The 25,867-nt window shown below is 37.9% G+C and overlaps 1 protein-coding gene across 2 annotated transcripts in view; it reads right to left on the bottom strand.

Moving 5' to 3' along the window:
• LOC118979369 (androgen receptor-like) overlaps positions 1 to 25,867 on the bottom strand; it is a 144,622-nt gene that overhangs the window by 112,003 nt on the left and 6,752 nt on the right. The window contains exon 2 of one of the 2 annotated variants that reach the window (XM_037035399.1): positions 2,781 to 3,104. The exons of the other annotated variant lie outside the window; for it this stretch is intronic. Coding sequence (XP_036891294.1) covers positions 3,047 to 3,104 — 58 coding nt within the window. The 3' untranslated portion in view covers positions 2,781 to 3,046. Of the gene's footprint in view, positions 1 to 2,780; positions 3,105 to 25,867 lie in introns of those variants that run through there. 2 annotated transcript variants of the gene reach the window in all.

Raw genomic sequence — 25,867 nt, 5'->3', positions numbered from 1 at the left:
AGAGGAAAAATAGAGGAAAGCAAAGAGACATACAAGGACAGAAGAATGGACAGAAAGAAACAGGAACACATTGACGTAGTAAGACAGGAATACATAGAGACACAGGCACAAAAAAAGAGAAAGATACGTAGATAGATAGATTTGTTCCTATTAGCAAAACACACAAAAGCTGAAAACTGGAAGACATCAGGTATGTTGATTACTGGTATGTTGGCAGAAAGGCCAATGTGCATGAGAAAAACAGACTTGATTTAGGGGATTAAGTGTATTGTTTCATGTTAATAATGAAAAACTACTCAAGCCCTCTTCACCACCACCACAATCCTTTACCCATCTGCCCCAAACCATTGAACTCTGAAACAAAATCCTATTCAAAGCAGGCCTCCAACACCTTGAGGCAGGCTTTTGTATAGGGCAGGAAGATGAAGCAGGTGACTTCTGTGAAATTGCTTTGCTCTCAGCACATGAAGAAGAGAACAGTTTGGCAAATCAGAGCAGATAAACTTACTACTATGCACAATGGGGGAAAGGGATGGGGGCAGATACTCAAACATGCACTCCCCATGGTAATCATTTCTTTGTTAATCAGCAAAACTCACAAATGTGATTTAATGAAGAGTGGTATGAAACTATTAGATGTGGTAATCACACTCCAACCATCTGCCAGACTACTAAAAATATCAAAGGGAAGGGAAGGGCATATATTCCCACTTAAGTCAGAGCTAGGATTTCAGATACTGTTGTCCCCAATGCATAGTAAAAAAGAGTCAAAATCATGGTTATCACAGAACATCTGAGCTGGAAGGGGCCTTAAAGAGCATCTATCGACCTGGGAGTAGAAGTCCTTTGATTTCCAATCTGAATGTACCATGATAGTTTTGTAAACTTGGTCTAATCTCTTTTTGTGACTGGATTTCAATTGCCCAATCTACAAAAGGGGCCTGACCTCCAGGTTCTTCTCTAAATTCTGACCATCTCTGATTCTTTGGTATAAGCTTGTCCCCTTTCAACTCACTGTTTTGAACTCATGTCTAGTGAAGAAGCACAATTACTCCTCGAAAATGGAAAGGAGAATGTTTTTTTTTACCAAGTCAACAAATCCTTATTATATATAAAGAAGGTTAAATAAGCCCAGCCAAATACAGACATTCCTACTTGAAACAAGCCCCAAATGCTAAGTTTGAATAAATCAAAGGGGCTCTGGAGGGGGAAGAGGGGGAACTGGAGGGCCTACTCTCCCTGCCATCTCCTGAACACAAAGTATATAACCCTCCTTTCACACTTGCTCAGTACATAATAAGCAGTCCACTTCCCTCAGGTCATAGTTACTACAATTGTAGAGGGTGCAAAGTTCCATCCCTTAAGCCACACATATTCAGGGTTTTAGGAAAAACAGGACAGTTATATCATGGAAGTGTAGCATTCATTTTGTGATCATAAAAAAGCAACCATTTAAATCTTTAAGCCCTTTCTGAGTTAACAAAAACACTTTTAGACTTATCCTTTCATATATGAAATTAGAATTTATGTTCTAAGTTACAGATGAGGGAATTCTGACTCACAACTGTAACTTGTCCAAAGTTACATAGATAGTAACCAACAAAACCTGGACACAAACCCTGTATTTTAAGCATATATTCACTGCTTATATTTCATGCATCCCAGTCTTCTTAACCCATGGTCTTGCTGGTAGTCATTCAAATTCTTCTTTCACTTTGGTCCAACCAGAGGGAAAGAAAATCATGGCATAAACTCAGGGCTAAAAGGAATTCATATCTAGCTCCCACCTCCATGTCTTCACAGAAAATAGAAAAGTAGGAGTGGGTGAGGCAGTTGGCTGAAGCGCTCTTGGAAAGGAAGCCTTTCCCCATCATCCTCATTACTCCTAGTTCTCAAGGGACATTCTGGATAGGTTTATGAATGTAAGAAAGTAAAACAGAGATGACAAGTTGTCCAGGAAATTCACATCCCAAACTCATTTCTCCTAAATTAGCTGTTACTTTGATTTTCCATTTTACAGTTATCCAAGGCACTCAAAAACCTGGAGCCACAGTGCCCGGGGAGGCTGTAAAAGCTTTTCTGAGGATTACTTAAATACATGCTAGGGAAGAATCATGTTGAAGGGAGGCAAGAAGCTCTGGCTAATGGAGTGTAGACTTAATGACCACTATGAAACATAAAGCTGAAGTGGTGTGCAATGATGAAAACTGCAGTAAGGCCAGAGGACAAAAAAGTTGAAAATTGAAACTCAACTTGGTCCACATCCATCAAGTTATTCACTGTATGTATGGCCTTGAGCAAGTCCTTAGCCTCTTTGAGGTTCAGTTTCTCATCTATAAAGTGTAACTAATAACTGCCTAGGGTCGGATTAAAGATTTAACAAGAAAATGCACTGACAATACTTAACATAGCACCTAGCACTGAGAGGTAGATGCTCAAAAAATGTAATATTTGATCAGAATCAATTTACCCATGCTAGAAAAGAGCCTGGGTATAAGTTTTTAAAGCAAGTGGAATAGTAATACTCTAGGTCTGCTTACCATTTATTTGGAAGAAATCTAAGATCAGCTCTTATACAATAATCCTTATCACCTCTATCCTCTATACAATTCATACATAAAGAACTGGAACTCACTAGTACTACCTACTAAGTCCCCCATAGCTACTACTTAGCAATACCCTAGCTCCCAACTACCTTTACATACCCATTTCTCTCTCTTTCCACTTATCTCCCTCTCTCTGCACCTATCTCTCCCTCCTTCTCTTTCCGCCCATCTCTCTCTCTCTCACACACACACACCACAACAGGCTGCAACTTTTCATTTCTGTTTTTAGCAAGACAGAATTTAATTTAAAGGCAATTATTTATATCAATGTACCCAAAATAAAAGACTTCCCCATTTTTAGAACTGCCATTTTCACTGTGAAAAAGGGATACGACTTGGGATATTGTTAATGGTATTTCCTAAGCAGCTGCTCTTATGTTTACTATTGAGATGTTATTTCCCCAGTCTATGAGATCTTTGAGACCTGAGATGATGTCTTCTTACTCATTTTTCTTTGTATCCTCAGAATCCAGCACAGGATTTGGTACAAAGTTGGCACTTAGGAAACATATAAGTGAATAAAAGAATGAATTAGCAAATTAATAAATGAAATGTTTATCATTTTACCAGATTAATATTGTTGAGAATTTAAATCATGCTGCACAAAGACTAGAGTGAATCCTTAACTCAAAGTTGGAAATAACATTTCCAAATCAAACATGTACTCATTCATCTATTCAATAAGAAATCTAAAAAATAGTCCTATAACCAAAAATTCATATTCCAAATTCTGATCCCTCCACTTGTTGTCCAAATTACTGCAGAATATCCTTTAATTGACTATGGTCTCAGTTTCCTTATTGATGAAATAATGATGTGGATCCATTCAGTGCCCACCTCCAAATTGGTTTGAGAAACAAAAGAGATAATGTGCCTGAAAGTACTTGGTGAACTTTCAAGCACTTTATACTTCCCAAGAATTGAAATCATTTAGTCTCAAACATGTTCATTGGCTCCACTCCCATTTTCCAGTCCCTCCTATCAATTGGCTGTAACAAAGAAAGCCATCATATCCTCTGCAAACCATCTAAAAACTGAATGCAAAGGGGTAAGAATATACAAATATTGAATCACTGTGTAGAACACCTGAAATGAATATAATGTTATATGTTAATTATACCTCAATAAAAAATAGAGGAAAGGGAGGTAGAGTTCTACATCTCCTACAAGATTCAAGAAATTTATGGCTTACCTGATTTGTTCTACATCTTGGATAGGGCTGCCTGAACAAGACACTGCTGTCGTAGATAAAAGGTCTTAATACAAACTTTTAACGTCATCCAAGTAGCATCCTTTTGGGATCTACTCTGCCTCTCTGGCAAGAGGTAGTTTCAGCAAAGTGGGGAAGGGGGCTGTGAGGAAGATTTTGATGGTAGGGAGCTGGCATGGTGGAAATGGAATGGAAAGCCATGCCAATCATGGGAGACCAATTGAGGAACTAGAGGTGGGAAAAGTAGAGGAAGAAAGGCAGCAACTAACGAACAAAGAGAATAGTTTCCTTGAGAGAGAAAAGGACTTGGAATCTGTGGAACAGGACCAAGGAGAAGCTCAAGGCTTTGTCAAATTTCAGGCCAAAGAAGCCCCAATATGAAGCCCCAACAAGAATATTTGCTAACTGCTAACTAATAAATTAAGAAGTATAGTAGAGACTACAATATAAAAATATATATCACTTTCCTGGCTGGTGTAGCTCAATGGATTGAGCATGGGCCTGCGAACCAGAGGATCAGGGTTTGATTCCCAGTCAGGGCACATGCCTGGGTTGCAAGCAAGTTCCCAGCAGGGGACCACAAGAGGCAACCATACATTGATATTTCTCTCCCTCTCTCCTTCCCTTCCCTCTAAAGATAAATAAATAAAAATCATATAAAAAAGAAGCATAAATAGATGAGGGGAGGTTAAAAATACTATAGGAAATGGACAAGTCANTATATATATATATATATATATATATATATATATATCACTTTCCAGAAACTGTCATATGCAATGGTAACAATATCAGTGAACAGAAACTGAAAAGGGAAGAGGAAAATGTATATATCAAGTCAACTCTTTCATGTTACTCTCAGCTACCAATAGCAGGAGTATTACAATTCCAGACAGCTGACACACTGATAGAAGTGTTCCTTCCATCTCACTCTTACTCTTCTACAAACTAAGAAGGAAACCAAAAGTGATAAAATAAAAAGTCTGAATAATGCTGTCTGGAGTCCTGGGGGCTAGAAGTGGGTCATCTTTTCTGTCTTTATAGGAGAAAACCATGTAGATTTCACCATTCTACTTACTCCTCCATAGACTAGGGTATAGTCTTTGCCTCTTGCCTGCTCTTCAATGAGTCAGCAGATCTTTAAATATACCCATGCAAGGAGCTGCTCTAAGACAAAGTGAAAAAAAATATTTTAATCTGTTCAGGGTCATGAAAGATGGTCAGGAAGGTACTTTGTTAACATGAAGTTCCAAAGCAATTCAGCACTGCTCATAGTTCTCTCTCTCTCTCTCCTAAAAGGCTTGTTTTTGTTCTGCTGTCTGCTTTTTGAAGGCTATGTGGAGCACTAGGATGAGAAGGGGGATGGTTTCAGGTCAGGGAAGGAGTTGAGGAAATTCCTGCCCAGTGATTCTGTGGGGGAAGGAGACAGATGTGCGTAGTAGAGTAACTGGTTTAAATGTAAGGGCTCCAAACTCACCAAGGGCCCAGACTTTGGACCAGGCCATTCTGTTCCCTGTGGAGGACCATGACCTGTGGCTGAGAGGAGGTGTCTTCTCACTCTCCCTCTCTTCTCATACCAGCTCAGTCTTGTACTTTGAAACAAGCATCAACTGGTAAAAAATTTCAAATGGGCTAAGGGAAGTAACTTAGTAACTTGCCTTACCAAAGCAATTCATGCTCCCTATTATCTTCAATGACCTCACACTTACATTCCAGCCAAAGCATTTTGGAGACTTGGAGCTTTTTGGAGAGAAAAAACAGACAACAGTGGTCTGGAGAAAGACCCACATACTTCATTCTGAATCTAGCTGTGTGTATTCCTAAGATATGCCTGTCTGGTCTAATAATAATAGTAGTAATAGGACCTGGTCAAGAGGGAAGCATAGGTAAACACAGCTCACCTCCTTGCACAACAGAAGAAAAATGTAAGTAAATTACAAAACAACTATCATCAGAATATTGATTATATAGAAGTCCGACAACCAAGGAATTAAAGAAATCACATTCATCCAGGCAAACAGGCGGGGGCAGAGATGCAGAGACGTGGAATGAATGGGTAATCCCACACCTACATGTAGTATACAAAAATAGGGAGGGATACCTCAGGAGTGAGGGATCCCAACCTCACAACAGACCACCAAGCTCAGGATTCCAGTGCCAGGAAGATAAGTCCCAATAACTTCCAGCTGTAAAAACTAGTTGGGGTTGTGGCAGCAAAGGAAATTAAAGAATTCTCAGGTGTCTACTAGTAAAGAGGCCACATCATCATAGGACTAACACAGACTTACTCCTGGGCTCCAGCACTGGGAAAGCAACTGGAAGGGCACCAGTGACATATGGAAAGAAACTCAAGTGTCTAGCATTAGAGCAAGTGCCTGGAGACAGCTTCCTCTGAAACAAAACTCCGGAGGCCATGCAGTGACCATTGTCCCTTTCCTGAGCCTTCCCCTATAGACCCACAGAGTGATGACACCATATCTGAGATCCATCACCTGGTTCACACAGTTTACCTCACCCTAGCAACTTCCTCAGACTTTGCCCCGTCCAACTTACTAATGCACTTTTCTGCAATAGGCCATGTTACTAAGACATGGAATCAAAGCAGATCTACCTAATACACAGAAACAAACTCACAGAGGCTGCCAAAATGAGGAGAAAAAGAAATACGGCCCAAATGAAAGAATAGAACAAAACTCCAGAAAAAGAACTAAACAGAATAGAGATAAGCAACCTATCAGGGGCTGAGTTCAAAATACTGATTATTAGCTGCTCAGGGAATATAAAACAGAAAACTGTACTTGAATAAGAATTAAATAAATAAAAAAGAAACTCATCTGGTACTTCAACAGTAGAAAAGATCCAGGCAGAAATGAAGGTTACACTAAGTGAAATAAAGAAAAGTTTACAGGGAACCAACAGTGGAATGCATGAAGCAGAGAATCATATCAATGATTTGGAACATAAGGAAGAAGGCAACATTCAATCAGAACAGAAAAAAAAAGAATTAAAAAAAAAAACAGGATAGGGTAAGGAGCTGCTGGGATGATGCCAAATGTACCAACATTTGAATCATGTGGGTACCAGAAGAAGAAAAGAAAGAACAAGAAATTGAAAACTTACTTGAAAAAATAATGAAAGAAAACTTCCCTAATTAGGTGAAGCAAATAGACATACAAGTCCAGGAAGCACAGAGAGTCCCAAACAAGACAAACCCAAAGAAGACCACACCAAGACACATAATTAAAATGCCAAAGATTAAAGATAAAGTATCTTTTTAAAAATATTTTATTTATTTACTTTTAGAGAGAGGGATAGGGAGAGGGAGAAAGAAAGAAAGGGGAAGAAACAGCAATGTTTGGTTGCCTCTCACATGCCCACTACCAGAGACCTGGCCCACAACCCAGGCATGTGCCCTGACTGGGAATCAAACCAGCAACTCTTTGGTTTGCAGGCTGGCATTCAATCCACTGAGCCACACCAGCCAAGGCTAAAGAGAGAATCTTAAAAGCAACAAGAGAAAAGTAAATAGTTACCTAAAAGGTGTTCCCATAAGACTGTCAGCTGATTTCTCAAAAGAAACTTTGCAGGCTAGAAGTATTCAAAATGACGAAAAACAAGAGCTCTACAAGAAATACTAAAAGCGCTGCTTTAAGGAAAGGAAGGAAAAGAGAGAGACAGAGAGGAACTGTGGTACAAAAATGGCAATGAATAAGTACCTATCAATAATAACCTTAAATGTAAATGGATTAAATGCTCCAATCAAAAGACATAGAATAGCTGAATGGATAAGAAAGCATGACCCACACATATGCTGCCTACAAGAGACCCACCTCAGGACAAAAGACCATCACACACTAAAAGTGAAAGGCTGGAAACAAATTTTCCAAGCAAATAGTCAAGAAAAAAAAGCCGGGATAGCAATTCTAATATCAGACAAAATAGACTTCCAAAAAAGGGCCATAAAGAGAGACCCAGAAGGTCACTTCATAATACTCAAGGGAAGAATCCACCAAGAAAACATTAACATCATAAATATATATGAACCCAACATAGGAGCACCCAAATATATAAGAAAAATCCTAGAAGACTTCAAGAAAGATATTGACAGCAAAGATATCCCCAGCAATAGCAGGGGATTTTAACACCCCACTGTCAAAAATGGACAGATCTTCCAAACAAAATATCAACAAAGATATAGCTGCACTAAACAACACCCTAGATGAAATGGACTTGACTGATATATATACAGTACTTCATCCCAAAGAAGCTAAATACACATTCTTTTCAAATGCACATGGAACATTTTCCAAGATAGACCACATGATAGGACACAAAACGAGCCTCAACAAATTCAAGAAAATTGAAATCATACCAAGCATTTTCTCTGACCACAAGGGACTGAAATTAGACACCAACCCCAAAGGCAAAAACCCAAAACACCCAAAATCATGGAGACTGAATGGTAGGCTATTAAACAATGAATGGGTCAAGATTGAAATTAGGGAAGAAATAAAAAGGTTTCTGGAAACAAATGAAAATGAACTCACAACAACCCAAAACTTATGGGACAGGGCCAAGGCAGTCCTGAGAGGGAAGTTCATAGCAATACAGGCTTACCTAAAGAAAATAGAAACATTTCAAACAAACAACCTAACCCGACGCCTGCAAGAACTCGAAGAACAACAACAAAGACAGCCCAGAGCAAGTACAAGGAAGGAAATAACCAAGATCAGAGCAGAATTAAATGACATAGAGACCAAAAGCACAATTATAAGGATCAATGAATCCAAGAGTTGGTTTTTTGAAAAGATAAACAAAATAGACAAGCCTTTAAGTAGGCTCATTAAGAAAAGAAGAGAGAGGACACAAATAAACACAATCAGAAATGAAAGAGGAGAGATTACAACTGATACCACAGAAATAGAAGGGATTGTAAGGAATTACTATGAAGAACTGTATGCCAAGAAATTTGAAAACCTAGGTGAAATGGACAAATTTCTAGAAAAATATAATCTTCCAAAACTCAATGAAGAAGAAGTAGAAAGCCTGAACAGACCAATAACAGCAAATGAAATTGAAGCAGTAATCAAAAAACTCCCATCACACAAAAGCCCCGGACCAGATGGTTTCACAGGAGAATTCTACAAAGCGTTTAAGGAAGAGCTAACCCCTATTCTTCACAGACTATTCCAAAAAATCCAAAATGATGGGAAACTCCCAAACTCTTTTTATGAAGCGAGCATTATCCTAATTCCAAAACCAGAGAGAGACACAACAAAGAAAGAAAATTACAGGCCAATATCACTGATGAACATAGATGCTAAAATCCTCAACAAAATATTGGCAAATCGCATCCAACAATACATCAAAAAGATCATACACCATGACCAAGTGGGATTCATCCCAGGGATGCAAGGATGGTTCAATATCCGCAAATCAGTAAATGTAATACACCACATAAACAAAAGCAAGGACAAAAACCACATGGTCATATCAATAGACGCGGAAAAAGCTTTTGATAAGGTACAACACCCATTTATGATAAAGGTACTCAGCAAAGTGGGAATAGAGGGAGCATTCCTCAATATAATAAAGGCCATATATGAAAGACCTACAGCCAACATCATACTGAATGGGCAAAAACTGAAAGCTTTTCCACTAAGATCAGGAACAAGACAAGGTTGTCCACTTTCACCACTTCTATTTAATATAGTATTGGAAGTTCTAGCCACAGCAATCAGACAAGAAAAGGAAATAAAAGGCATCCAAATCGGAAAGGAGGAAACAAAACTGTCACTGTTTGCAGATGACATGATAGTGTACATGGAAAATCCTATAGACTCTACCAAAAAACTGCTGGAACTAATAAATGAATTTGGCAAAACAGCGGGATACAAAGTCAATATCCAGAAATCAAAGGCATTTCTGTATACTAACAATGAATCAGCAGAAGCAGAAATCAAGAAAAAAATCCCATTCGATATAGCAAAAAGAAAAATAAAATATCTGGGAATAAATCTAACCAAGGAGGTTAAAGACCTGTATGCAGAAAATTACACAACACTGAAGACAGAAATCAAGGAAGACACAAACAAATGGAGACGTATACCGTGTTCATGGATTGGAAGAATTAACATCATCAAAATGTCCATACTACCCAAAGCAATTTACAGATTCAATGCAATACCTATTAAAGTACCAATGGCATATTTCACAGACATAGAACAAACACTTCAAAAATTTATATGGAACCATAAAAGACCCCGAATAGCAGCTGCAATGTTAAGAAAGAAGAACAAAGTAGGAGGGATCACAATACCTGATATCAAACTGTATTACAAGGCCACTGTAATCAAAACAGCCTGGTACTGGCATAAAAACAGGCACATAGACCAATGGAACAGAATAGAGAGCCCAGAAATAAACCCAAATCTCTACAGTCAATTAATATTCGACAAAGGGGGCAGTATCATAAAATGGGGTAAAGATAGCCTCTTCAACAAATGGTGTTGGGAGAACTGGACAGCTACATGCAAAAAAATGAAACTCGAGCACCAACTTACATCATACACCAAAATAAATTCAAGGTGGATAAAAGACTTAAATATAAGCCATGACACCATTAAAGTCCTAGAGGAGAACATTGGCAGGAAAATCTCAGATATTTCACGCAGCAACATTTTTACTGATATGTCCCCTAGAGCAAGGACTATAAAGGAAAGAATAAACAAATGGGATCTCATCAAAATAAAAAGCTTCTGCGCAGCTAAAGAAAACAGCATTAAAATAAAAAGACAACCAACTGTATGGGAAAACATATTTGCCAATGATACCTCAGACAAAGGTTTAATCTCCAAAATATACAAAGAACTCACACGACTTCACTCTAAGAAGACAACTAACCCAATTAAAAAATGGGGAAAGGACTTGAACAGACACTTCTGCAAGGAGGACATACAGAGGATCCAGAGACACATGAAAAGATGCTCAATATCACTAGCTATCAGAGAGATGCAAATTAAAACTACAATGAGATACCACTTTACACCGGTGAGAATGGCTATCATAAACAAAGCAATAAACAACAAATGTTGGAGAGGGTGTGGGGAAAAGGGGACTCTGGTCCACTGTTGGTGGGATTGCAGACTGGTACAACCATTATGGAAAACAGTATGGAATTTTCTCAGAAAACTAAAATTGGACTTGCCTTTTGACCCAGCAATTCCACTGCTGGGATTGTATCCTAAGAACCCTAAAACACCAATCCCAAAGAACCTATGCACCCCAATGTTCATAGCAGCACAATTTACAATAGCCAAGAGTTGGAAGCAACCTAGGTGCCCGTCAGTAAATGAATGGATCAAAAAACTATGGTACATATACACAATGGAATTTTATGCTGCAGAAAGAAAGAAGGAGCTCCTACCTTTTGCAACAACATGGATGGAACTGGAAAGCATTATGCTGAGTGAAATAAGCCAGGTGTTGAAGGACAAATACCATATGATCTCACCTTTAACAGGAAGCTAAACAACAAAACAAACAAGCAAGCAAAATATAACCAAAGACACTGAAATAGAGAACAGGCTGACAGTGACCAGAGGGGAGAGGGGAGGGAATTTCAGGGGAAATAAGGGAGGGATTTAGAGGAACCTATATAAAGGATACATGGACAACAACTGAGAAGGGTGGAAATGGGAGGGAGGGGGGACCATGGGGGGTGGGATGGGATGGGAGTAATAGACATAAAACTGTACTTGAAAAATAATTAAATAAAAATATTGGAAAAAAAAATAAATTGTTTATTGGTTTGACAAAAAAAAAAAGAAAATAAAGGCAATAAAGACAAATTTTACTGAAAAAAAAAAACACCAAAATGACGAAATACAAGAACCTACAACCTAGATTGCTATACCTAGCAAAGCCATCATTTAGAATGGAAGGGCAGTTAAAGTGCTTTTGAGACAAGGTAAAACTAAAGGAGTTCATCATCACCAAGCCATTATTGTATGAAATGTTAAAGAGATTTATTTAAGAAAATGATCAAAGCTATGAACATTAAAATGGCAATAAATTTACAACTATCAAAAATTGAATCTAAAAAACAAACTAAGCAAACAAGCAGAACAGAAACAGAATCACAAATATGAAGATCATTTGGAGGGTAATCAGCTGGGAGGGGGCAGGGAGAAAATCAGGGAAAACGTGCAGGGATTAAGAAGTACATATTGGTAGGTACAGAATAGATAGGGGGATGTTAAGAACAGTATAGGAAATGGAGGAGCCAAATAATTTATATACATAGACCTAAACTAAGGAGGGGTAATGCCAGAGGGAATAGGGGGTGCTGGGTTGAGGGGAGGAAAGGGGAAAAATCAGGACAAGTGTGATAGCATAGTTAATACAATACATATTAAAAACAATGTAAAATAACAATAGTAATAATGAGTACCAATTATCAAGCTTTTATTCTGGGCCAGGCTTTGTCAAGATGTTTTACATTTATTATTTCACTTATACTCAGAAGACAATGAGGGAGATAAAAGTATCTTTATTTCAAAATGAAGAAACTGAAACCAGGTAAGATTAAGTGGCCCAGAATATGCAGTTAATAATTGTCATAGCCAGGATTTAAACTGCCAGATGTCAAAGTCTATGCCTGAACATCAATACATGATTCTTAAGCCCTGATGCTAACTTCTTTCCCAAGAGCCCTCAGCCTCTGTTGTTTATTAAAAATTCCTAACTCTGCAAGATACACCTAGAATCATCTAAGTGGACATTTTGGAGTCATTTACAGGCTTTAAATTATTAGGAAGCAACTGTGGAAATCACCTACTATGAGTGCAAACTTCTGCCCTATATATTATTATCATTATTAAGATTATTAATTAATATTCAGTGTCTACTAAGTGGCATGCCCTCTATAGGAGTTGTTTTATTTAGTCCTCACAATAACGCTGTGAGGAGAACAGTCTACAAATGCAGAAGCTGAGACTCAGAGAGGTCAAGTTACTCACTCAAAGCCATACAGTTGGTACATGGCTGCACCAAAACTGAAAGACAGGTGGATGTACTGCAAAGTTCCTTGTATCTTCCTTTAGTCCCTCCTATATGATGTACAAAAACACTTGGAGTAAGTAAGGAAGGCTCTCAAAATTTGCCTATGTCCCTGCCCTGATAAGGAATGCCTAGAAGAGTCAGGAAAGTAATTTAAGGTAGCTGGTGGCTGGGCAAAGTGAGAAGTACATGCCCCAACTAGATAAGGAGCAACTTCTGGTTAGTGCCATATAGGCCCAGCCATGTCAGATCTTCATTCTCAAAACTGGAAACCTGATTTTTACATTAAATGCTAGAAGCATACACATACATACTCACATGCACAAACAAAACTTATCTGGCCCATATTAGCAACTTCTGATGTAGGTAAAGCCACACTGAGAAAATGTTTTCCTTTCACTGAACTGCAATTGGTTCCCATTGGTTCCCATTTTGGCCTTTGGGGTTCTACAGAAAAATATTTAACTCCTTTATTCAATGATAGTCCTTCAGATATAATGAGACAATGTTTATGTCCACTGCTCAGTGCCTCCCTTCTCATACCCAACCCAATATCTCAGCTTTTCCATGCTTTACAAGAGCAGATGTCTCATGAACACTGGGGTTGAATACCACACTGCAAATCTGGTCTGACCAGAATTTAATATCACTTAATTTAGTCTGAATCCTAATTTTCTATGAATGGAACTAAGCTGTTTCGGCAGTCACTTAATACTATTGACTCAGAATCACTTAATAAGGAAATACTTATAGCCCTGGCTGGTGTAGCTCAGTGGATTGAGTTCGGGCCTGTGAGCCAAAGGATCGTGTTTCGATTCCCAGTCAGGGCACATGCCTAGGTTGCAGGCCAGTTCCCAGCAGGGGATGCACCAGAGGCAACCATACATTGATATTTCTCTCCCTCTCTCCTTCCCTTCTCCTCTAAAGACAAATAAATAAAATCTTTAAAAAAGAAATACTTATGGAATACGTGCTACATGACAAGCTCTAAGGTATGTATTTTGTATATCTTACATATATTCATCAGACAGTATTTTCCCTAAAGAAGGTACAATTTGGAAGGACACATAAGACATGCACAAAAACAATTATAATTTAATGAACTCAGTACCATACTCATGGAGGAATAAAAATGGATAAATCTCAAAGATATTAAGCACTGACTTTTAAGTTATACCTAACATCCATCATGTATTCTGATCCTCTCTCTCAAAAAATCTTATAAATAAGAGATTTCTAACCCTACTTTACAGATGAGGAAATTGAAGCCTACATTCTTTCATACATATCATGTTATGGAAAAACCATGTCATGTTGTAGACATTACCTCTCAATGGGCAAGGGGGATGGGAAATTTCATCTTGTAGAAGACTATATTAGAAGTAAGCTTAGAATAATGGATATTATTAAAATTGCCTTCAAAGCCAAAAATAATGGGAAAAATAAAAAGTTGAAAGAATAAAGGAGTGGAGGTGGTTAAAGTGACGGTGACTAGATCCATTTGGCTGGTGTTTAAGACTTTTGTAAAGGAATTAAATATACTGAGGCTGGAAAAGTAAGCCAGGCAATAAGAAGCCTGAAATACCAGAGTTAAATAATTTTGAATTTTATATATAAGCAAATGGGGGAAGGGCTGTAATTTCAAAGATGCATATGTAACTGCTCAGCAAAGCTTCCTCTGTTCTAAGCATTGAGAATAGATAAATTAGAGTTCCAACCCTCAAGGAGCTTATAGACTAATGAATGTTTAAAGGAGGATACTAACAATACTGTAGCTTAACTTTGGAAATGTTAATATGGTGTGATGATTACAGCATGAATTAGTGACCAGCAAAGAGGACTAGAGAGAGAGCAGGCATGAGCTCACTGCACTAATCCAGGCAAGAGCTGATGAGGATTTGAACTTAAGTAGAGGGAATTACTTAGAAGGCTTTGGGAAACAATACATAGTCTCACTACTCCTAAAGCTTTAAGAGTAGCTTTTCAGAACATTGTGGGGTCATCTCGGATAGAAAACTCTGAATCTGGAAGAATAGTGATGTCCCCAAAAAAGAGCCCAACCTGTTGAATTCCACATTTGACCTGCTATATTTGAAGTCAATCCAACATCTCAGAAAGGCTCAGCAAATGTCCAAAGCAAATGACACATTACCTGAAAATATGAACACGGTTAACATTTTGGTCTATTATTAGGTAGTTGGTGACTGAAATGTCTCAGCTTAATTTGGTCTTTTTTACTTAAAAGGCTCATCAAACAGATTTTTTTTCAAATGGAAAATTGGAAACTTTCACAGACTACACACTTGCTAACCTTCGTATTTCTAAACAAAGATGAAATGGGAGCAGTAAACCCCCCCCCCCAAACATGTTTTGGAATCCTTCTCACCCAAACATCAGGCTTTCCACCTTTACTCCCAACTCTCAGTTTACGTGTTTCTTCATCTAATTAGAGGTTGTACAATGCTTCAGAGAAGTAGCCCAATATAAGTTTAGAAAGATTCTTTTTCTTACGTAATGACAATTTTCAAAATAAATGTCTAAGTAGTTGTTTTGTGAGTAGCAAGATTGTACCTTCTTTTAAAAAAATATGGAGAGAAGCAGACTTTAATAGTTGCCTGCTTCCATTACCACAGTAACAAAAATGTTATCTGACAACCACATTCATGACTTCATATGGAATCGTGCACAACTAATTTGGGCCTAGGACAAAGGTAGCATCTTGTCATACTGGGAATTTCCCCTTCTTATTTAGGAGAAATCCTATATTCTGCCATTTTTCTTCATTTGTCCAATATCTAGAAGGAGATGGATTTTTTTTTACCATTATCCCCATTCTCTGTCCAATGTTGTTGATGGAGAAATTAATTTTAAAAAAAGGTTAGGGGTTAGTGTGGTACAAAATGAGAAATGGAGGGAGATAGGTCAGTGTGAGAAGGGAACCAAAATGACACAATGAAAAGAGGCCTAGTGGTATGGAATCTCAAATTCAAGCTCTAGTTCTGCTCATCACTCACCACGTGACCTTGGTTAAGTTCCTTTTCTCCTAAAAGATCTTTTTTTAAAAAAATTATTTAATTATTTTTCAAGTACAGTTTTCTGTCTATTACTCCCATCCTATTCCACTCCCCATGCTCCCCCCTCCCTCCCATTTCCACCCTTCTCAGTTGTTGTCCATGTATCCTTTATATATGTTCCTCTAAATCCCTCCCCTATTTCCCCTGAAATTCCCTCCCCTCTTCCCTCTGGTCACTGTCAGCCTGTTCTCTATTTCAGTGTCTTCAGTTATATTTTGCTTGCTTGTTTGTTTTGTTGTTTAGCTTCCTGTTAAAGGTGAGATCATATGGTATTTGTCCTTCAACACCTGGCTTATTTCACTCAGCATAATGCTTTCCAGTTCCATCCATGTTGTTGCAAAAGGTATCTCCTAAAAGATCTTAAAAGGACCTGCTGTAGTTTAAGGATTATAGTTGCCCAACGATTCAAGTTCAGGTATAATGTTTTTGCGCTAAAAACATCTACAATAGAAGTCGCACTACTTTCCCTAAATGTAGTGGAAAAGAACCTGTGCTATGGATCTGGACTGCCTAAATTCTAATATATGCTCTTACACTTACTTGTTCTATAACCTAATAGTGACATGGGAATGTTATGTCACTATTCTGTGCTTGCTTCCTCACTAGTAACATGATGATGGTACCTAACTCAGGGAGTTATTTTTAGGATTAAATGAATTAACATATGTAAAAACACATAAAAGAGCTCTGAACTCCAAAATAATCAGCTATTTCATTTTTCTCACCCTAATAGTTCTCCTATTTAAGCACGCATCATGTTGCCCAGGTTTGTAGTGGGGCTTTGAGATTTTTAACCACCTGGGGGTCTCTAAGCATTTTTAAAGAATTTTGATAGTTTTGCTTTCCAATCTTTATTGTAAATAATCAAATGTTTCCACCATTTCCTTTGTCTCTCTCCACCTCTACTTTAATCCCCAGGCATTCAGCTATTTGGTGAGGATTAGTAGGCTATAATAGAATCAGTGCATAATGAGTCACCTGAGTTACCAGTCTTCTGGGATGGTAGAGGTAAAATAGCTGGCTAATTTGAAAAGGTGCTGGTATTATATGGTGGTTAGAACCTCCTAGTTACATGTCATACATCCTTGATGTGCACACAAGCCTTGATACTTCCTTGCTGTGTGACCTTTGGGCATATTACTTAACCTCTCTGGGTTACCTATTTACCAAAGTTGTTATGAGAATTGAACAAGTTAACCCATGTAAGGCACCAAAATTTGGCACATAGTAAGTTCTATCATTATTATTACTATTACTATAATTCTCTGTTCTGACTGAGGAATCATTTTTCCAACATAGATTTTTTCTTTTTCTTTTTTTAATTTTTATTTATTTTTTTATTTAATTCTTATTCAAGTACAGTTTTCTGTTTTATATTCCCTGCCCTGCCCCCCCAGTGCTCCCCACCTCCCTCCCATTTCTGCCCACCACCTTAATTATTGTCCATGTGTCCTTTATACCTATTCACGTGAGTCCCTCCTCTTTTCCCCTATGATTCACTCCCCTCTCCTCTCTGGACCCTGTCAGCCTGTTCCGTATTTGAGTGTCATTGGTCATATTTTGCTTGCTTGTTTGTTTTGTTGTTTAGCTTCCTGTTAAAGGTGAGATTATATGGTATTTGTCTTTCACCGCCTAGCTTATTTCACTCAACATAATGTTCTCCAGTTCCATCCATGATGTTGCAAAAGGTAGGAGCTCCTTCTTCCTTTCTGCTGCATAGAATTCCATTGTGTAAATGTACCATAGATTTTTGATCCAGTCATTTAATGATGGGCATCTAGGTTGCTTCCAGCTCTTGGCTATCATGAATTGTGCTGCTATGAACATCGGGGTGTATAGGTTCTTTTGGATTGGTGTTTCAGGGTTCTTAGGATATACTCCTAATAGTGGAATTGCTGGGTCAAAAGGCATGTTCATTTTTAGTTTTCTTAGAAAGTTCCATACTGTTTTCCATAGTGGTTGTACCAGTCTGCAATCCCAACAACAGTGAACTAGGGTCCCCTCTTCCCCACAACCTCTCCAGCACTTGTTGTTTGTTTCTTTGTTTATCAGAGCCATTCTGACTGGTGTAAAGTGGTATCTCATTGTGGTTTTAATTTGCATCTCTCTGATAGCTAGCGATATCGAGCATCTTTTCATGTGTCTCTGGATCCTCTGTATGTCCTCCTTGGAGAAATGTCTGTTCAAGTCCTTTGCCCATTTTTTAATTGGGTTGCTCGTCTTCTTTGAGTGGAGTCGAGTGAGTGAGTTCTTTGTATATTTTGGAGATTAAACCTTTGTCTGAAGTATCATTGGCAAATATGTTTTCCCAAACAGTTGCTTTTCTTTTAATCTTGATACTGTTTTCCTTAGCCATGCAGAAGCTTTTAATTTTGATGAGATCCCATTTGTTTATTCTTTCCTTTATGTCCCTTGCTCTAGGGGACATATCAGTAAAAATCTTGCTGCGTGGAATATCTGAGATTTTCCTGCCAATGTTCTCCTCTAGGGCTTTAATGGTTTCACGGCTTATATTTAAGTCTTTTATCCACGTTGAATCAACATAGATTTTTTTCAAGGAAGCAACAGATAGCTAATTCCCCCAAAAGGCTCTGACTAAAAGACACTCGCTTTCTGTGAGACTTTGGTCAAGCTCCTTTTCATCTCTGTGTCTTAAGCACCTCATCTATCGAACAGTCTAATGGGACAAGATCTTCTCCTAGGTTCCATGAACTCTACAATCTTACAATCTCAGGCCATTTCTGTTGAGATTGTCAGTAGCTTCTAGCTTTGAGCTACTCACCATGTTTTTCATGGATAACTTATTTTGGCATATGGTTCAGTAAAAACAAAATAACATTGTGGTTTGACTGGAGGCAACAGGCAACTGTATGCTGTTTCAGTTCTTTTATTCACTATTTAGTTTAATTATGTGGTTTAAAGATTGGGCAATAAGGAGAGACTTACTCTTTCCCCATAATGATGCCTCAGAATAACACTGAGAAAAGAAACATCAAGTTAGAATCCAGGAGAACTGAGTTTGTGCTCTAGTTCTTTTTTTTGTTTGTTTTGTTTTCTATTTAATTCAATTTTTATTATTTTTATTTTATATTTTTGATTTCTTTAATTCTTGTTCAAGTATAGTTTTCTGTCTTATATTCCCAGCCCTGCCCCCCCCAGTGCTTCCAACCTCCCTCCCATTCCCCCCCCACCTTAGTTATTGTCCATGTGTCCTTTATACTTGTTCCTGTGAATCCTTCCCCTTTCCCCCTGTGATTCTCTCCCCTCTCCCCTCTGGTCCCTGTCAGCCTGTTCTCTATTTCAGTGTCTTTGGTCATATTTTGCTTCTTTGTTTGTTTTATTGTTTAGGTTTCTGTTAAAGGTGAGATCATATGGTATTTGTCTTTCACTGCCTGGCTTATTTCACTCATCATAATGCTTTCCAGTTCCATCCATGATGTTGCAAAGGGTAGGAGCTCTTTCTTTCTTTCTGCTGCATAGAATTCCATTGTGTAAATGTACCCTAGTTTTTTGATCCATTCATTTACTGATGGGCATCTAGGTTGCTTCCAACTCTTGGCTATTGTAAATTGTGCTGCAATGAACATTAGTGTGCGTAGGTTCTTTTGGATTGGTGTTTCAGGGTTCTTAGGATATACTCCTAATAGTGGAATCGCTGGGTCAAAAAGCATGTTCATTTTTAGTTTTCTTAGAACAATTCCATACTGTTTTCCATAGTGGTTGCACCAGTCTGCAATCCCACCAACAGTGAACTAGGGTCTCCTTTTCCCCACAAGCTCTCCAATGTTTGTTGTTTGTTGCTTTGTTTATGATGGCCATTCTGACCAGTGTAAAGTGGTATCTCTTTGTGGTTTTAATTTGCATCTCTCTGATAGCTATTGATATTGAGCATCTTTTCATGTGTCTCTGGATCCTCTGTATGTCCTCCTTGCAGTGTGCTCTAGTTCTGTTGGCAACTTGTTTTGTCATGAATAAAATGCTACCCTTCTCTGGGCTTCTATAAAGTAAAAGGCAGAGGAGAGTGGGTACCAAAGGCCTAGGTGATCTTTAAGGTTCCTTATAATCATCTTGAAGAGCAGAAAACTGAGAGCACTGTGTGAAAACTAAGAAGAAGCTATCAGGATGTGCACCAGATAATCCAAACTTTATACACCCTAAATCAAACGCTTGATTCATAACTACCCACATACCTATTTGACTCCTGTGTTTTTCTCACAGTGAATATCTAATCTGTCAGTAAATTCTGTCACCTGTACCATCAAAATACATCCAGAATTCAGCATCTTCTCATCTCCTTCAGCAAGACCACCCTGGTGTAAGCTGCCATCATCTCACTTAGATCACTGCAGTAGTCTCATCATCCTGCTTCCCTCTTGCTTCTACAGCCTCTTCATCACACAGACAATAAGTAAACAAACAAATGTACAAAAAATCAAATGATACAAGACATGAAGAAGATGGATCATGCTAAAATCTCATTACTCCTCTGCTCAATACTTTCCAATGGTTCCCCATATCAAAGTAAAAAATGGAGTCCTAACAAAAACTTGTGATGTTCTTCATTAACTCTGATCTCATTTCTTATCATTCTCCATTTACTTAATGCAGCCTTACAGGCCTCCCTACTCTATATCCTTCAGCACACCAACTTTGCTCCTTCCTCAGGCTTTTGGTAGTTATGGTTACCTGTGTCTGGAATATTCTAACCCCAGATATCCCTATGGTTCACTTCCTCACTTTCTTCAGGTCTCTGTTCAAATATCAACTTCTCAGTAAGGCACTCCCTGACAGACAAATACACAATAGTCCCTAACACCATTAATCTCTATCCTCCACACCGTGCAAAGCTATTTGTCACAATACATCACTTTTGATATATCTACATGTGTCCTCTCACTAAACTGCAGAATCCACAGACGGAGGAATTTTTGTGTCCTAGTTCATTGCTATGTCACCAGTGCCTAGCATAACATTTGGCATATAATAAATGCTCAATAAATAATTATTAAGTAAGTGCAGTCTGTAAAGCAGGATAACAAGGCTGCTGGCACCTAGAACTCCCACACAATCCAATTCATCCACCCGGTTAGGAAATAAGAGATCTAGAAGCCTTAAGAGCTTCACCAGTTTGTATTATTGATACCAGTTAAGGGTTTGTGCCTCTATGAATCTCCTATTTTTAATCTATGAGGTGAGAGAGCCATATGATAAATGAAAGAGGAAGCCAAGTTAAGGAAGAAAGAATGGGGATGAAATCCCAGATCTGCCACTTTGAAGCTATTTTACTTTATACATGTTACCTACCTTGTCTGAACATAAAATTTACAATGGGAATAACAACATTATAATAGCATGAAGAATACTATAATACCATGAAACCTGGCTACTGGTACAAGGTAGAATGAGGATTGAATGCAATAACAGAATTTAAAACTGCTCTGGAAACTGTTATGTGCTACTGAAATAAGTCCAATATCACTGCTCCCTGTACCACTTGTGGAAAAGGTATCAAGGAGTCAAACAGTGTTACTAAGAATGTTTTGCACTTTGGAAAAGAACATTCCATGTAAAATAGTACTACCATAGCTTATTTATTGCCTGATGCTAGGTGGTTCTGGCTCAAGTTAGCCTGTGATATGCTGAATACACTAAAGGAGGTAAACCATTCCTATGAAAAAATTCTGGTGCCAAGTACCTATATGAAGGACCATGGACATGGACAATGGTGTGGAGATTGACTATGGAAGTGGGGGTGGGCTTTGTGGGGGTGGGGGAGAAGGGGGGAAATTGGAACAACTGTAATAGCATAAACAATAAAATATTAAAAAATAAGGAAAAGCCTGGGATGGTGTAGCTCAGTGGATTGAGCATGGGCCTGTAAATAAAAAGATCGCGGTTTGATTCCCAGTCAGGGCACATGCCTGGGTTGCAGGCCAGTTCCTAGCAGGGGACGCACAAGAGGCAACCACACATTGACATTTCTCTCCCTCTCTCCTTCCCTTACCCTCTAAAGATAAATAAATTTAAAAATCTTAAAAAAAAAAAAAAAAGAAAGAAAGGGAATTCTGCTGCAGGACACTTGAAGTCCCCCTAGTGGCCATATAGTAGAACTATAGTTCCATAAGTAAGTTAATTCAAACTGCAGAAAACAGAGCACTTGATTAAAGAGTAGGCTATTTCATAAAGCTACATCATCTAATTTAGCAAAGCCCTTATAGAAACGTTTTCATGTACTCCTTACTCCAAGAATTGTTTAATTTGTTTTCTCCCTTGAGTCACTTAACCAACAGCCTGAAACCCCATTTATACACAACCTCAAAGCATGCTACCATGTCTAAAGGAAACCTTGAGAAAAGACTAGTAATTCTTGATATGAACACCAAACTAGGAATCTTCATTGCCTATCAAGCCAAATTTACACCAATTAATCCCCTTAATCTGATTAATTCCTCATATATTGAAGAGTTCTATAGTCAAAGACATCAAAACATTATTCCAAAAGGGGCAATGATACAGCCAAAAGAACTGAGGAAGAAATTAGTAACTAATTTGACTGGAGTGGCACTGTTTAAAAAGCAGAAATAGATTTCAACCCCTTAATCAAATTCATTCATATTGTCTTTCCCAGGCATCACCTTCTGGTATTTGAACTAGCCATCAAGACCTATAATCTATTGCTTGAGTTTAATCATGACCCCCCTAATCAAAAAAGGATAAGATGCAGTCACAGGTAATATTGCTAACCATGTCAGCTGACTTTGATTCATTTCTTTTTTGAAGGTGTACATTTCAAAAACCCATACCACACAAGCCAGCATCTCATCATATTTACAGAACAGTGTTGCCTTTATGGTTTTTTAATATGTAGTTGTAAGGTCGTTGAGGGCATTGACCTTAAGATTCTTCCTGAGTTGTGTCTCCTAGCACACAGACAGGCATATACCAGGTGCTTACTGAAGAGTAGTAGATTGATGGATACATTTTAAAAAATAACTTTAGCCCTGGCTGGTGTGGTTCAGTGGATTGAGTGCGGGCCTGTGAACCACACGATCACGGTTTGATTCCCAGTCAGGGCACATGCCTGGGTTGTGGGCCAGTTTCCAGCAGGGGACTCACCAGAGGCAACCATACATTGATATTTCTCTCCTTCCCTTCCCCTCTAAAGATAAATAAATAAAATCTTTAAATAATAAAAATAACTTTATTAGAGTGATCTCTGAAGACAGCTAGGTCTCAGGAGGATGTTTTGTCTAGTGGCCTACAGTTCACTGACCATTATCGGGACACAATAGCTATAGCTGATTAGATATGCTCTTAGCCTAGAGTGTTAATGAGGCAAGGGTTTAGTTCCTTTATAGGTGAATTTTATCTCTGCTTCATGGTTATAGAGTGAATTCCAGAAAAGAAGCCTAAATTATATAAAAGCAAATGAAAAATTTCCTCAAAAGGAGTGGTGGCATTTACTTTATCCAAAGGACAACATATAATAATAAAATTATTACTCCAGCTGTTTACATAAACCTAAACATAAGTCAAATATAGCTAGTGATTTCTTTGGCCTAGTTTGCATTTCTTATCTCTTTGTGTCAGTTTTCTGTATAGAAATAATCAGTCCTCATCCTCTTGGTAATAGTTCCAAGTTCTTCCTAAAAATAAGACTGTTAACTGAATAAACTTTATTAGGTTTCTTTCATACTATTCTCTAAAGACCTGAAAACTGTAGACATACTCTTCTATTCATTTAGGAAGGGTCTGTCATTACCAATTCCAATTCACAGCTGAAAAAAAATTAGAGCAGTGTCCCTAAGCAGCCTTCACACAGGACAAAACAATGTATGCTTTAACTTTTAACACAGCGGCAAATACCTTCTGCCTTTTAAGTCCTAGAGGTGTTCAAAACTCAGGTACTCTTAGCAAAGTTGCAGGATACAAGGTCAATATACAAAAATCAATTATATTTCTAAATACTGTCAATGAACATTTATATTTCTAAAGTCGGCAATGAACAATGTAAAAAGGATATATGAATTGTAACCAGTTCGAAATATCACATCCCACCCACTATGATAGTTATAATTAAAAAGAGAGACAATAACAAACATTATCAGGAGGTGAAGAAATTGGACCCTTCATATTTTGCTGGTGAGATTGTAAAATGGCACAGCTACTTTTGAAAATAGTTTTGAGAGTTCCTCAAAAGATTAAACAGTTATTATATGACCCAGAAACTCCACTCCAAAGCATGTACCCAAAGAATTGAAAGCATATGTTCAAAAAAATTCCTATACAGGACTGTTCATAGTAGTATTACTTATAATATTTAAAATGTAGAAAAAAGTTAAATGTCTATCAACTGATGAATGGATAGATGAATTGTGGTACATCCATATAATGGAACATTATTTGGTTATTAAAAGGAATGAGGTACTGACATGTGCTTCAATATGAATGAACACTGAAAATATTATTCTATATGAAAGAAGCTAGTCGCAAAAGACCAAGTAATATATGATCCTATTTATATAAAATGTTAGAATAAGCAAATTCACAGAGACTGAAAATAGGTTGGTGGCTGATAATTGCTCAGAGTTGGGTGACAGGAATTTGACTGCTAAGTGACTGAAATGTTCCAAAATTGATTGGAGTGATGACTATACTCTGAATATTCTAAAATAATTGAGCAGTACACTTTAAACTCCTGGATTATATATATTGTGAATTATGCCTCATAAAGCTGTCATTAAAAAATAAAATTCAGGTACTGCATGATTTAAAATGGCAGCATTCTCAAGTAATCAGCACTTCAGAGCTATAAGCTTCCCGAGCTGAGCCACTCTCAATTCGCTGTGGCTTACAAGTTGGCAACAGGAATTGGTGTGAGAGAGAATGGGTGACAGCACCCATGAGTGTGCAAGGAATTGTGCATAATTCAGTCTATCCTCTCTATGCAGCAACCACTGAAAGTAGCCCGTACAGAGCAACAATCTAAAACATTATCTGTCAGGTGGGAAGCATCAGGAAAAAAGCTGGAAGGGAAGCTTTAAGGAAAAAGCTGAAGTGCTGCTCTGCAAAGCTTTCCCCTCATGGTAAACAAATATTATAGAAAATGCAACTATTTCTATTTTCCAACTAACAAAGGGCTATTCACTAAGCACTTTCTGGCATGCTCAAATGTACATGAGTGCAAGAGAATAAATCGGAAGACACTGGGTGGTTTCTTTGAAAAGAGTGTGATATAAATATGAGCTTTCAAAATTCTCTTCAGTATGATGAATACCAATCAATACTGGTTAACTGTACATAACTTTACAAGCAATGAAAAAAGTCATCTTTCTGGTTAGGATGAAGATAACTTACTCGGAATTCAACATCTCAGAACTTCATAGAATGCTGGCAAATGAAATCTGAGGTAGAAAAATTTCTTTCAATATTTTCTTTGTTTTCAAATGATTAATTTACATCTGTGTATAAGCCCAGCCAGACACTAAGAGTAAGCACCCTCGCATGCACATTAGGTACTTCTTGTGAAAGTGCTATGGTGATCTGACCCAGGCAGAGCTGTCTCAAGAGGGAGAGGGTTGGGTTCTTCTCAGGCTTTGAGAAAAGGTTGCCAAAATGACCAGTAGACACAGAGAAATAAAATAAAGATCAAGAGAGAGACAGATACAGTAGCCAAAAATACAGTTCAATAAATTGCCAAGTCCTCGAGTCATATAGTTCAGCTGTTTCAGCTATTGTTGAATCAGGTTGTAACCTCAAGATTAAAAAAATCCAGCTATTCATTTTGTTATCCCCTTAAGTCATCTAATCCCAAAAGAGAGAAATTGGGGTTGATCTGATTTGTTACTCTCCAGATTTTATATATATATATATATATATATATATATATATATATATATATATATGTGTGTGTGTGT

Source organism: Sturnira hondurensis, unplaced genomic scaffold (assembly GCF_014824575.4).
Source record: "Sturnira hondurensis isolate 20B ecotype Veracruz unplaced genomic scaffold, ASM1482457v3 Scaffold0022305, whole genome shotgun sequence".
Lineage (NCBI taxonomy): Eukaryota > Metazoa > Chordata > Mammalia > Chiroptera > Phyllostomidae > Sturnira > Sturnira hondurensis.
Note: the sequence above shows the minus strand (reverse complement) of the source record. Positions and strands in the feature narration are given on the sequence as shown.